At 44.3% G+C, this 16,249-nt stretch overlaps 1 protein-coding gene across 3 annotated transcripts in view; it reads right to left on the bottom strand.

Moving 5' to 3' along the window:
* Positions 1-3,292: 3,292 nt before the first annotated feature.
* The window catches only part of LOC126517543 (DNA polymerase eta-like), a 37,336-nt gene continuing 24,379 nt past the window's right edge, over positions 3,293-16,249 (bottom strand). For 2 of the 3 annotated variants that reach the window (XM_072285444.1, XM_050167284.3), the window contains 3 exons: positions 14,912-14,977; positions 8,918-9,087; positions 3,293-5,856 (listed from right to left, as the gene is read on the bottom strand). In XM_072285444.1, the coding sequence (XP_072141545.1) occupies positions 4,710-5,856; positions 8,918-9,087; positions 14,912-14,977 (1,383 nt within the window). In that variant the 3' untranslated portion in view covers positions 3,293-4,709. The remainder of the gene's footprint in view (positions 5,857-8,917; positions 9,088-14,911; positions 14,978-16,249) is intronic. The other variant, XM_072285445.1, reaches the window with a different exon arrangement.

The following is a 16,249-nucleotide window of genomic DNA, read 5'->3' as shown; positions in this document are numbered from 1 at the left end:
ATTGAAATCAAAAGCAACAACCGCACGGCGCACTGCGCTGTCATATCTTCATCTCACCAGCTGAGAGGGGAAGGGGAACAGTTATCATCTTTGCCAATGCCTCCACCCTGTTGCCAAACTAAACGCCGTACGCAACAGCCGCGTTACATCAGGGAGGAGCTTTACGCCGATCCTAACTCTCTTGCATGCATAATCATGCGAACGACAATTAAAATTTGGAGTCGGATATCTCGGAGCACAGACACGCAGAATTCTTCCAACTGATACCGTGCAGAAACAGGACTGCCTCTAGCTTTTCAATACAAACATACCCACAGGCTGCAGTGAACAAAAAATTAATTATTCAAACTTAGCTAATTGGGCTGCTGACAGCGACAATTATCATCTCACTTTGTGTCCCTTTGGCCACATAACTTATTTGCATAGGTGGTCTTCGCGTGCCTTTCAGTACCTAATTTTAAGAAAATTATAAAGCTTAATTCTGAACACCCGGTATATACATACGCACACGTCATAATATACTGTATGATTACAAAGAACAGAAGTGCGCTCACTGGCAATATTTTGTGGACTAAAATGCAGTGTCATATAGACCGTTTTTTCGTAGGCACCGCCATATTGTGAACGCAGTGGCGCCGCCTATGAGCAGCGCCATACTGGCTTGGGTGAAAGCGGTCTTTTGCATGGCAGGTATACGCTCGGCGGTAGGTTCTAGCGTTTGTTTTCGCGGTCGTGCGGTCTGTTTAGTATGACATGCGTCATCCACGTGATAAACGGTTCTGTGAGACGTGCTGGAGTGGTTTAAGACGTCATGGCCGGAATTTCTGCTGGCGTTGAGGTGGACGGAACACGCAGCGCGATGTGTGCGCACATATTTGAGCCTGAAATCAGCCTCGGAGATCAATTGTGTATTTCCGAATGTTCCTATCACTAATGTGACCTATTGCAGTATTATCCTCTATTTCTAAGCTGCGCGGTTTAGGAGCCATGAAACATACGCGACGATCGTAACAGCGTGCACATGGGTACCGTTCTGCTACGACAGGAGCTGTGCTGTTATACTTTGACAAGCGTTGAAAATGTTCACTGCAGGTTACATTGCGTGACTACTTGGTTGGATGGATGAGGTTTCCACCCACGAATAAAACAGTTTTGGCTAGTAATAGCAGCATACCTTACAGTCTGAATTAAGCTTGTCCAGCAAAGCGACGGTTCATGAACTGCGCGAGCGTCCTAAGCAGTAGTAGGTGCTGGATTACAGATATCTTTGTTCGCTACAGCGCATGGTCCGAGCATACGGCATCAGCGGTTATATATTTATAAACGTTGTGCGGCGTTAGCCCGTTTTCTCTTGCTTTTTAGAGAAAGAGGATGATAACAGAATTTATTTTTCGGTTGTGTTCGTTCAGTTCTCTATGACACACGTATTACGTAAATTTTGCGCTCAAAAATAGCTATCGCATTCTTTTTATGCGAACCCTCTCATATATTATGGCTGTATACAGGCCAAAAAGGTAATGCCGAAGCACAGCTTATATATGTATCGTGCTGGCTCACCAAGCGCAGTGATCGCTGTGTTGAGCAGCGCCATGGGCTTCATGCAGCAAGGCTAGCGTAGACATATGGTAATTTCAAGCATACTAGACTTGAAATGCGTGAGAACGATGCCAGTGTATCACAAATATGTGATAGCGCCTGCCGCTCTGATGTTTCGTGGTTGCCTTAGGTTAGCCGTGCACGAGCATGCGCTGTTATGTTTTATGTTTTACTCCCTACGCCAATCGATCAGACAGTGAGCTGATTTACCATTTAATGCTGGTAATACAGAGACGCCGGTTTTCTTTATTGAATTAAAATCGATATAAGCAAAATAGCAAACAACACATACGCGCACCGCGACTGATAATGCGCGTACACCGCGGCTGGTTGTGCGCGTCACATTTTTCCACCCCCAAGACAACATGGCGTAAATTTCACAAAGTTAGATCTAAAACATCTCGAAATCATTCCGCAGCACGCGACAGCAATAATTTCAAGCAGCGCCGCGCCGGATCGCCCAAGCCAGAGAGGAGGAAAGGCTCTCCGCGTGCCCTATTCTCCTCGCCCGATGAAACGGTCTATAAGCCAGTGGTGGTGGCACTTTCATCCATGCTTTCGTTGTTTGAAGTGCAAACACTGGTAATTTAACTGCATGACCAAAGCAATAATGTATTTTTTTTTTTTTTTTCACCGAACAAACGTCAACAGAGCTTGCTGTATGCCAACAAAGCTAGGCCATGACCTAGACATTGAGTACTTGAGGATGCGTTTACAGTTTCATTAAAAATCTGTAAACTGTGCAGATATTTCAAGGTACAAACATGCAATAAAGGCTAGGCAACGTTACACATTATGATCGGCAACAGGATGTCTATACAGCGTAACTTCAGTACGTATAACGAATATGGATATAAAGACTTATTTATTATAGGTTCCCGCCAATATAAGCAAGTAATGACTATTGTATTTACTCGCATAATTCTCGCACAGGGAGTGTGATAATCATGTGGGGAAAAAGATTTCGAGGGAAGGTTTTGGGTGCTAAAGAGAAAATGAAAAATGAAGTGGCTGTAAATTGCAGTTCTCACACCAGCCACTGCAAGCTCAAACAAATTATTATATATTACTACTCAACAACATTTACCTTTGTAATAAGAGCTCAGGTTCTACACTTGTAGGAACTGCAAAGACCCTCTATTTGCAAATAGTAGCTGAACTGGGAGTCACTAAACGAATGAATAGCATGGTTCTTGGCAGACCAATTGAAAGCGGGTTCCATCCTGCCTATACTCGCAGACGACTTTGTGTGGCTATGAACGGAAAGCTACGGAGGCAAAGCAGGCACAAGTGAGAACGCTTCTGAAAAGAGTTTCACATTTGGACCACATTAGTCTAGGCTGGCGAAGATAAAACATAAACACCCGATTAGCAACAGTTAAATAAGACAGAAAACACTACTGAGTGTAAAGGTTTGCTTATTTTGCGGCTTTTCCGTTCCGCGTCTGGGGAAACGCGAAACCGTCACACGTGGAAGCTGCATCGATTCAACGTCTGTTCCGAGCAACTGCTGCCCGACTACTTGGCGTGGTAACACACGTGCAGCAGCCGCACACCCGTAGCATTCCTTTCATAGCCACAGAACGCTTTCCGCGAGTATAGCTCCTACGTAGGGGCTACGGGCACCATGCACCTCACTGCTACTGACCTCGGCGGCACACCTGCATGCAGATACAAGCACAACACACAAACACAGTGAAAGCAAACACAGACCCAACGGTTTATTCAATCTTCCCAAGAAGATGCGCTGGCTGCCAGGACGCTTGATGAACAAACAGGAGGTCCGGCAGCAAGAAGCGGGGATATTCATCTGTGCTTAATGCTGCAGACTTCGTCACTCGGTGCTCTTGGTCATGGTTCTCAGAAAAAGTTGATTCCAGCTGCTTCGACTCCAGTCAGTGTATCGCCGTCGCCTTCCTGCTACCTTCTTCGCGCGCTGGCGGCCCCATCCAGGACCTTTTCTCCCCAAGAATAAGGGCAGAGAGGGAGTCCGGCAACATATATTCGCGTGTCTCACAATGGGAGTGACAATGGATTTCCACAGTTTCCCACACTATTCAAAGTTAGTGTCAACACTGGCATTGCTGATCGCTTCCTTATCGCTAGTCGCATCACCACGGTTGACGCTGACATATTTATTTATTTATTTATTTATTTATTTATTTATTTATTTATTTAGAAATAGCACCATCACGCACCTGCCTTCAGCTTGAAACCAGCCATGTAGCTTCCATATCACCCTATGGCGAAGCGACACTAAAGACAAACAATACCAGGGTTGCTGTCCACGTGCTACACAACTTCACGAAAGCGCGGAAACCTTGCCACTTGCAGTTTGGATTGGATTAAATTGTGATAGACGCATCGACCGTGTCTCAGCTGCCATGCACTATCATTATCACCGGCCGAAACAACGAGATGACAATCGCTGCAGCAATTTTCAAGGGTGCAGCAATCAATTGAGGAAAGAAAAAATATTACGTTTTGATGGATAATGTTTTGGGTAGCGAGCATTATGCGAGTGTAGGAATTACGCTAGTAAATACGGCATATGATATCGAATATCGAATATAAGAAAGGCATTTTCATATCAGACACGACTTCTTGGTAACAAGGTATGACTGTACAAAAATCACAATGTTTTTGTCAATAGAATCCAAACATAATTGTAAATTACTTCTAAATTCAACAACTGGTGAAATCAGACATTCAACAAGGATCTCTATAAACAAAAAAGACAAGAAACAATACGGCTTTGCACATATTCAACAAACAATTTTAAATGCCACATGCAAATCACTGCACGTGTCACTGCAATGTCACTGCATGCTAATAAATATATGCGATTGTGGATAGAGTCCATCTAAATTCTTACATACAAGCTAAATAATAAAATCACCGTGAGCCAGTCGGCCTCTGTACAACATATACCTGGTCTTCATAAGAAAAGCATAAAAATTACAGCGTACTAAAAGATCTATGAACTTGCATTAGATTTCACTTCTATGCTAGATATCACTCTAAAGTGCCACAGAAAATCACCACAGGAATAAAGCTATACAAGGCCACCATTCATATCTTAAATTACATTTTTTTAAATGTCATAATCGCAATCACGAGAAAAAGTCTTTCAACGTCCTTGTTTTGTCAGCGCATGCTTTCTTCGTTCGAGACGCCTTCTTCGTTGTCGTTGAAGCAGTTCGTTTCCGACCGGCGGCCATCACTTTGGGTGATGCCATAGCGGCACGCTCAGCCTGATTAAGGTTCAGCGCAACATGATAGTCATCGTGCTCTTCTTTCTTCCAGACCACGACAGTCTTTCCACACTCTTCACACTTGTGCAACAAACTCGGGTCTATCGACAGATGACCCTCACTTCCTCCTACACCACTCTCCCCATGACCATTCGCATCAATAAAGCACACAGCATCGTCGAACGAGGTAGATGGCGAAATCTGGTCAGCACTATCCACGCTTCCAGCAATGGTCAAAGGTTTCTGGCCGTCTGCATTCGATACGACTGAACTGCGTGTCGAGTAGTCACTGTTCTCGTTAAGGAAGGCAGGCCCAGGCAATACATCAGCATCGCACACATTTCGGCTCTGGTCATTCGAAGCATTATCGATGCTACTGACAGAAACGCTTCTTTCTGCACCAGCAGTGTGCACCAAGCTGTCCACACAGGAAGCTGCTTCTGCATTCGCATCACTTTTGGTCGTCCACATCTTCTCAAAGTAGCTCAGTTTTGGAACCTCCGATGTAGACTTCTTGGTGCTCTTCTTCGATGTTGTTTTCTTAGCCTTGGTTGCCGTCACCTTCACACTCTTTTTCGGTGAGGCCGATGACTCCGTGATTGGCAGCACGCGTTTCACCTCTTCCACACGATGTTGCTCTGCCACTGTGGGTGGCGAACCATCACTCTGCTTCCTAGAATCTCGGGGGCTTTGGAGGATCATTGCAAGCTTTTCTGAAAATGGAAGGGTGTCGTTGAGCTCCTCCTCTTTCTTGGGCGTTACCGAGGAATGTGACGGTGTTGGCCCCTTTTTAGTCACAGGCCCTTTGCCATCGTCCTCCGATTTTTCGGTAGTTTTCTGGCCTTTCCGCGGCTTTGTGGGTGGCAGTGGTGCTAATGTTGGCTTCTTCGACTCGTCGGACTCCTTGGAGTGTCGCACAAGGAACTTTGAGATTTCCTGAGACCCATCTTCCAAGCTGTCCCGAAACTTTGTCGCTACTAATGAGACATTTGTCAACGGTGGCGTCCTATACGGAAAAAAATTGTCATTATTGCACACAGAACTGGTAAGAACATAGACGCACATTAATTTTGACATTTAATAAACTTTCATTGCTTTCCGATTTTCCTGGATTATGCAAACAGCCTCAACATAATAATGTCACCGATTCGGTTGGTAACTTCAGTATACCAGAAATTTTGTTATATCAAGGTATCTAATGAAGAAATTTGTATATCTGTATGACGGCCAATCATTAGCAGCATTTGCTTCCGATTATGACAGATGACAGTTAGCCATTATAAGTCATGAGATTTTACCATAGACGGACACAATTTTGTCCCGTCCAACAAGGTGGCCATCTCCAGGTCACTGTGGTCAGCAATGCTGTAAGGTGACTAGCACTGCATGTGACTTCATTCACTGTAAAGTGCTGCCCTAATAAATGTGGTATATAGATGTCAGAGAGAGGTTGATGAAAACAAAATTGCACAACTAGCCTGATGGAACCAAAATGTTTGTCTATGGCAATCCGAAGCTGTGTTCTCAAATACCTGACGCAACCTGTATTTCAAAAATGAGCCAAACCTGTTTGTTCCCTTTTAATATTGATGTTTGAAACACACCATAGGAGCCTTCTGTTAGTATCCGTGTGTTATTTAAATTTCTTTTCAAGGCAGTAGCCTCTAATAAGGATTTCATGTAGAGTGGTCATTATGATCTTTTGTGTTACAATGATAACCATGCAAGCTCCTCAAAGTAAAGACACAGAAGACTGCACAAAGCAAAGCTTTAAAGGGACACTAAAGGCAAATACTAAGTCGACGTAGACTGTTTAAATACCATCCCAAAAACCTCGCAAAGCTTGTTTCATGCCAAGAAAAAAATTGTTTACGAGAAAATTGCATCTAAGGGTCCGAATACCTTTCTCGAAATTCAAATTTCCCGCCACCCAACCGGGGGAGTGGTGACGTTCCATGCACCACTGCTTTGCTGCCTGCCGTCGGTGAGCAAAATGGCGCCCGACTGACGGCGATACCGAGCCAAGAGAGAGCGGTGGATTCACCACTGCAGCTGCTTTTTCGTCAAGTGGCATAGACAGTTCGGGCATCCCAAGACATCACATGGAAGTTGAATTCTCTGCTACTTGCAGTTTGTGCGAGTTTCGCAAGCCAGCAAAACCAGCGCAGCACTATGCGATAACGAACTACTGAAACGCGAAAGCATGGATAGCGCGGAATCCAGCGAAAACGAAACCTTTTGACTTCCCGTGTCGCTATCAAGGGTAATTTCAATGAGTTCTTTTTTCTAAAAATGAAATGAAACTGGGCAAGTAGCATTTTATTTCGTCTTATAATAGAATATAAGGCAGTCTTTTGCAACGAGTACTTGAGTGCTACTGTTAACCGAGGAGTACTTTTGTCATCGGGCAAGTACTTGTACGTCCCAAGGGAGTCCCTAATTATGTCCTGCATTTACCTCAATTGCTCGATTGTTAAGGCTCTGTTCGCAATAATATTGAAGCCTTAGAGTTCCTAAAGCACTAATATATCACTATAGCTTGACTTTGTAATGGCTTTGTAATGACAAGTGGCGTGAAAGTCTGGTACAAGCTTCAGGAGGAACGAGGAGGTGGCACGTTGCTGTCTGGCGCTCAGAAATCAACACTCGTGGGGAAACTTGCTTTTTAATCACTGTTTGAACGGATGCAACCACCATCTACCAAGATCTTATGCGTGCCACCTGGCTCGAGCGCAGATGACATGCGAGAAGCAGAGGCGAGGGTCTGAATATGAAGCTGCAATGACAATGCAACGACCATCACGGCATCATGAACACGAACATATAAACAGTGACCATAGTTAACAGACAACTTGGTCCACTGGGTCAGCATAAGTTCTTGTCATGGTAATGTCATGCCTTGCATGCATGCATGCCATGAATTTGTCTCATTTTTGTCATGTATGTCATGACATTCAAGATAATCGTTTTATGACACACATGCCATGGCATGTCATTAATGCCATATAGGCTAAACAGGCGTTGGAGTTCCGAAACAATTATTTGCACGGGAGCAAGATTTGCCCTTGAGTGCTAATTGAAACGGAACTGATATGGTGAAAAAAATATTATTTTTTTATTATATTAAAGGGTGGGAGGAACACGTCACAGTAAACAGACAGGCATGCAGGAACAAGGAGGAAAACATTGTCTGCATCTGTCACTGTCTCACATGCGTATTTTATTCACAGATTTATTGTCTATTGTTGAAGAAAACAAGCCTACATTACTGTCGTTGCCACAAAACCCTTGCCTCACATGTAGCGGCGAAGAGCAGTGGGAGGACATCACTAAACTTGGGTAAAAGCGGCAGCTATGCTGTCGAGCAAAAGTTTCGTTTTGCCATGCCCTAGACAAGATGGCAGATGGCACTTCGCTGCAAGTCAATAGATGGAGCTTGACATTTTGAATATTTTTAATATGGCCAAGTGGACTGTCTATAAACGTGTGAAATTTACATAACTTCATTCCAATGTATGTAACTTTCCACTGCACAAAAGGCAAGGTCGTAAGATAGTGCTCTGCACATTTTCGTAGAAGTCATTATAAATAGAGTGATTAGTTGTGTTTACTGTGCTTGTAAGTAATGCTTCTTGCAAAAAAAAACATTCAATCACAGGCCTGAAGCACATGTAAAATTCCACTATTGATTGCATACACTACAAGCAAAAAAATATTATTCTTTTTACATTGCTGCCGGAACAACATGTTGAACGTCCCGTCAAGCATGATAGTACCTTCAGCAAAGTGGTGAATGTAGCAGTACAAAGTGCACTGAAAGCGAAATGAAGGCACGTGGAACATGCAAGGGGTTCGATTCACCTGAAGCTCAATGTCTGGTGCTTTTTATTGGCCACAATTCACCAGAACCAGCAAGGATAAGTCGTGTCCACAAGTGTGGGCACAGCGCCTGAAGAGGGTGAGACTGACGGAGATCATGGGTAGTCGAAAAATGCCGGGAACTTTCACTGGCTGTCCTATCTGTGAGCCACGCAAACCTGCCTGCACTGCATACCATCCTTACTCACCAGGTGTCTCTGGATGCTCCAGCAGTCGTGTTCAGCTTCATCACAGTGGCCAATGCATCCTTTGTAACCCTGGCGGCGTCATAAGCGATCAGCTGGCAGGACCGTGAAGTGCCACCTTCCTGTCCCGCTTTCCGCACACTAATCACCAACAACTGGGCAATCCGCTGGTTCTGCATGCATTGAAAGCAGAGGTTTCTTTACCGAACAGCAGGGATCAGTACGAATGGGAACGCGTGAGGCTACTTCTACAGAGCATCGAAAAATGGTGTTGCAGCATGGCATAGACCATTTTATTTGCCATTCACGAGTGCCGCCATCTTGAGCTCTTACACAAGGAATTTCTCAGTTTTGTGTACAGTGACATCAAATTAACATGGTCGTGAAACACTGAATGCGTCCTTACAACCAGTTTCATTCATACAAATCTAATTGTAGTGCCATGCACTTAATTGTTACAGATCAAAAACGGCAGCGTTTACAGCCCAAGGTTCCAGTTTATAAGTTTTCAATTTACAGCCCAAACCTTCCGTAAAATAGTCCATGCAACGGTTGCAGCATTGAGATAAGTAGAAGGTACGAAAATACGGACCAACTTTGACAGAACTCCTGAATGTCACTTTCGTGATCTGTAAGCTCCCGACTGCTGTTATCACACTCAATGGCAGGCCAAATTACATAGTCATAAAATAATTTTTCCGTCTTTTCAATCATTGCATTAAGTCTCTTCAGCAGACCATGTTCACACAAACAGAGCACACAAGTACGTGAACCAGCCATCATTTTACATGAATCCGGCTGAGATCTCGCATCTTGACTGCAAACGAGTTTTTTTTTTTTTTACCTTGTTCTTATCAACGTAACCGAGCAATCCATTTATAATTATCTTGCAACACTTTATTGAGTCTATAAGCCCATGAGCAAGCACTGCATTTTTCGTTCAAGCACCCGTTTTTCTTATTTATATCTCGCACGGTCCTCCTGATACACCGAAGCTCCTGTAATTGAATGGCATTACGACATCCTATCGCTTGATGATTGTCTATCAACATCCTCATGAACTTCATCCCCCATCCTCCCGTCAAACGTGAGTACAATGTTATCATTTATTGAAGCTGCCTACCAACCCATTACAGCCTTTATCTACTGACACAGCTTGCTTACTTCTCTTTACTTTATAATTATGGTTCCGTGTTCTTAGCTTAAACAAAAAAAAGCCAAAAAACATGCACTGGTCATTTTTTGACGATTCGTATTTATCATAAAAACCCTGGTTTTTCAACTGCAACAGCCGGGGAAAAAAGATGACCAGCAACGGCCCAAAAAAAGTCAAAAGACAAAATTCGAGGGTGTTTTGGTTTGAAGATAAGCAACATTGTGACTATGCCTTTCGGCATCAGCATGTTTAGCACAGGCCTTTACCAGCACGAACTTCCAATTCCATGGTGCGTCAGTGCTGTACTAATGACGTCATATAAATACTACCTATATTAGGCCCTATTTTGCAAAACCAGGGCACTTTTCAGATATTTTCGAATGGAAGGAAGACCTAAAAATTGGAAGGCACCAAAAGCTTCCTAGCGACTACATCAAAGAGCTTGAACAATTGTCATCCAACGAAAGAACCCTTATTCACAAGTTTTGTCGAGTGGCCATAAATCTTAACCACGGTAAGAGCGTCACACAAATCGGAGAGCATTTTCAATCTCAATGGCACATACAACTGAAAAAAATCTTGCCTTGACACAGTTTGGTCAACTTTTAATTTTTATACAATTATTTTTTTTTTTTTGCATATGACTGCAGAGAGATATATGCGACTCAAAAGTCTTATACTCTGTTTCAGTAGTTCCTTGCAACAGAGCCAATGCTACAAGGCCTGCGAGCACAGATTGTTGTGCAGCGAGATTTAGTGCCGTGGTTCAGAACTTGTTGCCCGAGTAAATGGACTTGACGAGTGGTCTCGTCAACACATGTTTACTTGGAAGCTTCTCTGGAAGTCACAGTTGCAGTTCTCTACACAATGTTGCCTCGCATTTTGATAAACTATTTAATGAGGCGCCATGATAGTGAAAATAGAGTCCTCCATTTCTACAAGTAAAAACATGTAAAGAAGAAAAGAAATCAATGCAACGCTGCCACATATACATTAATTTACATTTAACAAGCGCAAACAATGAATTGCTTTGGCACTGACTAAATTCATGTGTAGTCAGCACAGCCACAGCACTGCGGAGAGCTTCCGTCTGGGTAGCGCTTCGTCCTTCACGGAAATGGCGCCCACAGGCTTGCCCTGTGCACTATCGTTTCAAGCTGCTCTTTTATGCAAAAAGAATAAAGCAGCTGGTGTTATACATGCTTGGCACAGTGCCGAAAGGGTGCAATAAATGTGCAAGAGTAAACTGTAATTTCGAGAGAATGGCTGCACTTACGAATCAGCTAGCACAACCTGTACAAATTAATCCTACAAGAGAGATTGAGAGATAGCGCCACCATCCCATGTAATGAGTGCGACATTACACGCTGGCCAAGTGTTTCTTTTGAATGCTCCGTCTCTGTATCTGGAATATGCACGTCTTATCAGTATCGGAGTGAAAGTCAATGCTGCTATCACAACAGCTGATCTCACTACAGTTGCAGAGTGCTCGCAGATGCTGCCACCGCTAGCAGACGACAAGGTGCAGAGGGGCACCTTTAAGATGTGTTTGCCCTTTTGATTGGTCGAGCAAGCCCGTATCTTCCACTGCGCCGCGAGAAGCTGCTGAAACTGGTCTCAGCCTTGCAATCTACACGTATTGTCGTAGTAACTGGGAAACTATACATAAGGCTTTCACTTCACTTACGATCCCTTTCATTAAGTTTATTTAACCGGCTTCACCTTGGTATTTTTGAGGAATGCATCACTCATGCATGACCTGGCAAACAAGAAGCAGACAACATTCCACACAAGTTTTTTCGTGCACTCCGCCATGCTAGCATTCCCCTGCACCAGGCTGACGGACCTATTGGCAGCCTTTTCCAGAGCAAGTGTCTGGCGGCACACACGATGCCGGACAGTGATCAACTCTACCAGAAATACTTGCATGAGATCTACAAAGGGACACTGACACAATCAATCCTCTTGTCAAATATTGCCCAATCTTCATTGCCGCTGATGAAACACCCAAACTTCGTGGTCATCTAACATTCACCACACAGGCAGTGCTCTATGACAATCAACCTTGACAATCAACCTTGACAATCAACCTATGACAATCAACCTATGACAACCTTCCTGATGATAGACTTTCAAGTAGCTTGGCAGTGCAACGTGAGCTCCATAACCATGCTGGCACAAGCAGCTCTGCAAAAAGTTGAAAAGACTTTAGCTGACGATGCTGTGCTCTGCTGCGATACTGCCTCCTTTCAGCATTCTCAATGCATTTTTGTGTGGTTGGTGTCCCTGTTTATAATGTGTAACCATTCAAAACCCCAAAAAATAAACTCCGCATTTTGGATAATTTGAGCAAAAAGTAAATGCTGATAAAGACCGCATTTCTGAAAAAAAAAAAAAAAAATTACGAACACAGAAAAGCACCTGCCAAATTTAGTCAAAAATAAGCAGCTATAATGCAGAACCCTATTTATAATGTAGTAGTTGTCTACTTCTGGAGCATCATCTATATGCCTCTCTACCAGAGCGGTTATTACTAGGAGTGTATAGCCAAGTTTACATGAATGCGACAGTGTGGCATCGCATCGCATTTCTAGCGCATCGCATTCATGTAAACAGCGGTAAAGCGCTAGGAAGGCGCATCACATTAACGCGCCAGGCGAGGGTAGATGTACGGGCGCGAGTCGACTCTCGCGGAGCATGTAAACGCAGGATCGTCGCACTAGGAATTATGGGAAGGAATTAGCTGCGGGACTGCCACACTGGTGAAGCTGCAAGACAGCAACGTTAGTCCAGGCCGACAAGAGTAGCATAAGGTGGAGACGGAACGCTGCATTCCGAAGGATTTTGAACAAGCGTCAGGCTCTCGGTAGTCGGTACAGTCGGCACTCAGCCACCAACGTGCACTCGGCCCACTACCAGAAACCAGTTGCACCGGAAGTCGCCCTTATACGACACCATGTGGTGCTACATTCTCGCGAGAGTTAATGCGCTACAAGTAAACGGAGTTGCATCGCCTTTCCCAAGTGCGCTTGGAAATGCGATTGCGCCACTGTCGCATTCATGTAAACGGGGCTTGTGAATACTGAATAGTAGATTCCAAATCAAATATTGTGTCGAATCAAGGAATGAAAAAAGCCAAATATCTAGCCAAATATATAATATCGGAATATTTTCACAAAATTTCATGCTTACAAATTTTGGGCAAGGAAATATCGTGCTGTCTCTGAAGTCTCCTAGCATTGCATAACAAGAATGCATCAAGCTCTCAGTAACGTGGGCACATGGAAATCAGGAAGTACAGTACAGTCTACTATTATTAAATGGAACACCAAATTAGTATGCCAACTTATCACAGCTCAGTTCTAGTATATGGAAGGTCTGCAAATTTCTTTCTTGTCAAATAAAATTTCTGATGAGAAAATTAAGTGTTGTTTTCTCTGAAACTAATTAATGAGTAAAGGTCTGTTGTACTGAATATGTACCAACAAGGTTCTCAGTTTAATAGTGTACCTGTGTTTGGCAACAATCTTTTATTTATCGTATGGATAGCTTCGCATTCGTTTTTCTCTAAAATGCAGAAGGGCTGTCCCAACTTTATGGCAGAACTGATGAAAGGACCACGCATCACGCAACTCAATCACCCCACCGCACATTGCTGGCACGAGCGACAGCCATTTTTGCAAGAGTAAACAGCAGGTGCCATCTGCACCGTTTCATTATCAGGTTCGGCGTGATTTGCCACCTGTCAAGTACTAATCTGAAATATGAAGGGTCACGGAAATTTCACAACCCAGACAAACCCTGTACCAACAGAGACGACCCTGACCGACACAGCGCCATTCTGAAAATTGTGGCGTTTAGGCACTGTGTGTGCTATCCCTGCATCAGGCCGACACTGGGGAGCACTAGCAAGGACAAAGGCCACTACCGCATTACCCGGAGCAGCCCTTCCACAGCACCCTTGGCGCTCCTCTTGCGCCGAAAACGAAACGAAATGCTCGGTTAGGTGGCATCACCAATGAGGGGCTCTGCGGCGCCCGCGACACGTGGCAGTGCACGGGTCTCTACAATACATCGAATATTCAAAAAACCTAATAGCAGATACTTGATTTACCAATCAAATTATCCAAAAGTTTATCCGATCATATTCGGTTATATTCGATATTTGGATACCCCTAATTATTACAGACTCCTGCCAGTAGCCCACCAGTAACTGAACTTCTGTTCAACACACAAAGTGTGTGATCAAACACTCCACTTACTATTTCTCATTGTTGGCGTCACTATCACATTGCAATCTTTGCAAGAACATGTAATGTGGACTGGTAACTAGTTTGGCTTACCAATGCTTTTGATTACACTGCTTCTGGGATTGACCTGTGTTACGAACCCGGGTAAAATGCCGATGGCCCAGTTTTCACCTGTACAACGCTACAGCATCAATATTGCCAGTGAGTTAATTGCATGAGCAAATATCACACAATAATCTGCAGATTTGTCAGAAAATTATTTGTCACAAGCAGACATAATGACCGAGCTTCCCATTTTGAATTTAGCTCCCACATAACAGGGTTGATGGCCCTACAGCATTGATGCCAAGAACAAAGGCCTGAAACTGTCGTGTACCTCCTTTACAGGTCTTTTATAGCTTCGAAGATTCAGTTGTAAGACCAGCACTAATCTCTCTCCATTCTTTTGCTTATGTTCCATCTCAGTGGGCAACAGTGTCAATAGTCACTTATTGCCAACTCCCTATGTATTCTGTCCTACTCAAAGAGCATGGTATTTGATATGTTGAATGTCACTTCAATCAGGCACCTGAAATGTCAGACTGAACTGACCTGTTCCCGATCCCTCAGGAGTCGTTCGACTAGCTCTTCAGACAGCTGCTCCAGCCAGTGCTTCACCTGGGAGAAAAAAAAGAGCCCCACAGAGGGGACAGGAACAGTACATCAAAAACGCTGAGCACATAAATGTTTCTTTTTTTGCATACTGCAGGCATTATGGCAGGAGCAGTAAACATAACAGCTACATGTAATCACACCTGGCCACAAATCTTTGAAGTATGGCAACAAATTGTTCAGATTCAGTGCCAGTAATATGTCGACGTGTCCGGAGCCAAGTCCGGAAAGGCTCCATGAGGTCTTTGCACGGCCACAGAGCTCGAGGTGTTGTCAATACAGTGCAGTCCACTTATAACAATATCGAGAAAGACGAAAAATATGATCGTTATAACCGATGATCACTATATCTGGACTGCAGTTATCAAAAAAAAATTTTTTTTTTAACGTGTTTGCGCTCTTTACCTTTGCAGCTCTGAACTCGAATTCGCTACTTGCTCTAAAGAATAGATGATGTATACAGTAGGCCGTGAAAAACAAACTTTATTTCTAGCGCCAATGACCGTGTCAAAGATTAGGCGCGCCGAAATAGTCCGAAATCTGCACTTGCTTTTGCGGCAGCTTCAGCTTCACAACCGCGGTGTGCATGGATTCCAGCTGCTGCGCGAACACTGGCGGCAATCCTTTAGCATGCATAAAATCAATTAAGGAGTCGATCGACGACAGTGCACTTTGCGTGGACATCGTGGTCGGGGTCAAGGAGCCACTGTCGATCTCGTTGTCACTGTCGCTGATGCCGTCGCCACCGTCGCACAACTTTGCGTCTGTCGAGACAGCACATCATCGGCGATCGCCTCGTCGGTGACCTCATCGTAGAACGAGGCAGCACTGTCTGCAGTCAAAAACTCCTTCGACACACCTGTGTCACCAGTAGGAATGAGCTCCCAGAGCTCGGTTATGTCAGCGACTTCCACCGGGTCGGTCTCAGCGGGTTGGGGAAGTTCGTCCTTACGCACAAAGCCCGCCTTCCTGAAGCAATTGGTGATGAATCACTGGTAAAGCGCCTCTTCAATATCGGCGTACAAAGGGTCTCTAACCCCTTTTCCGCTGATCGGAATGGCCGCTGATAGCTCCTGCCTTCACAATCGCGGTGCTCCCGGTTTTCAAGATGGTTGATATCGTTAACTGGACGAGCTCATACTTTTTCACGAGGGCGCTCACCTTGAAGCCGCATCGAGAGTCCTGCAAAATATGCATCTTCGTGTCAAGCGACACAGCTTTGCGCTTTGTCGGTGCCATCTTCGAACTGGGTTGAACCGTTGGTTGCACGCTGCTTCG

The sequence above is a fragment of the Dermacentor andersoni genome, chromosome 11, assembly GCF_023375885.2.
Source record: "Dermacentor andersoni chromosome 11, qqDerAnde1_hic_scaffold, whole genome shotgun sequence".
In the NCBI taxonomy this organism is placed as follows: Eukaryota; Metazoa; Arthropoda; class Arachnida; order Ixodida; family Ixodidae; genus Dermacentor; species Dermacentor andersoni.
Note: the sequence above shows the minus strand (reverse complement) of the source record. Positions and strands in the feature narration are given on the sequence as shown.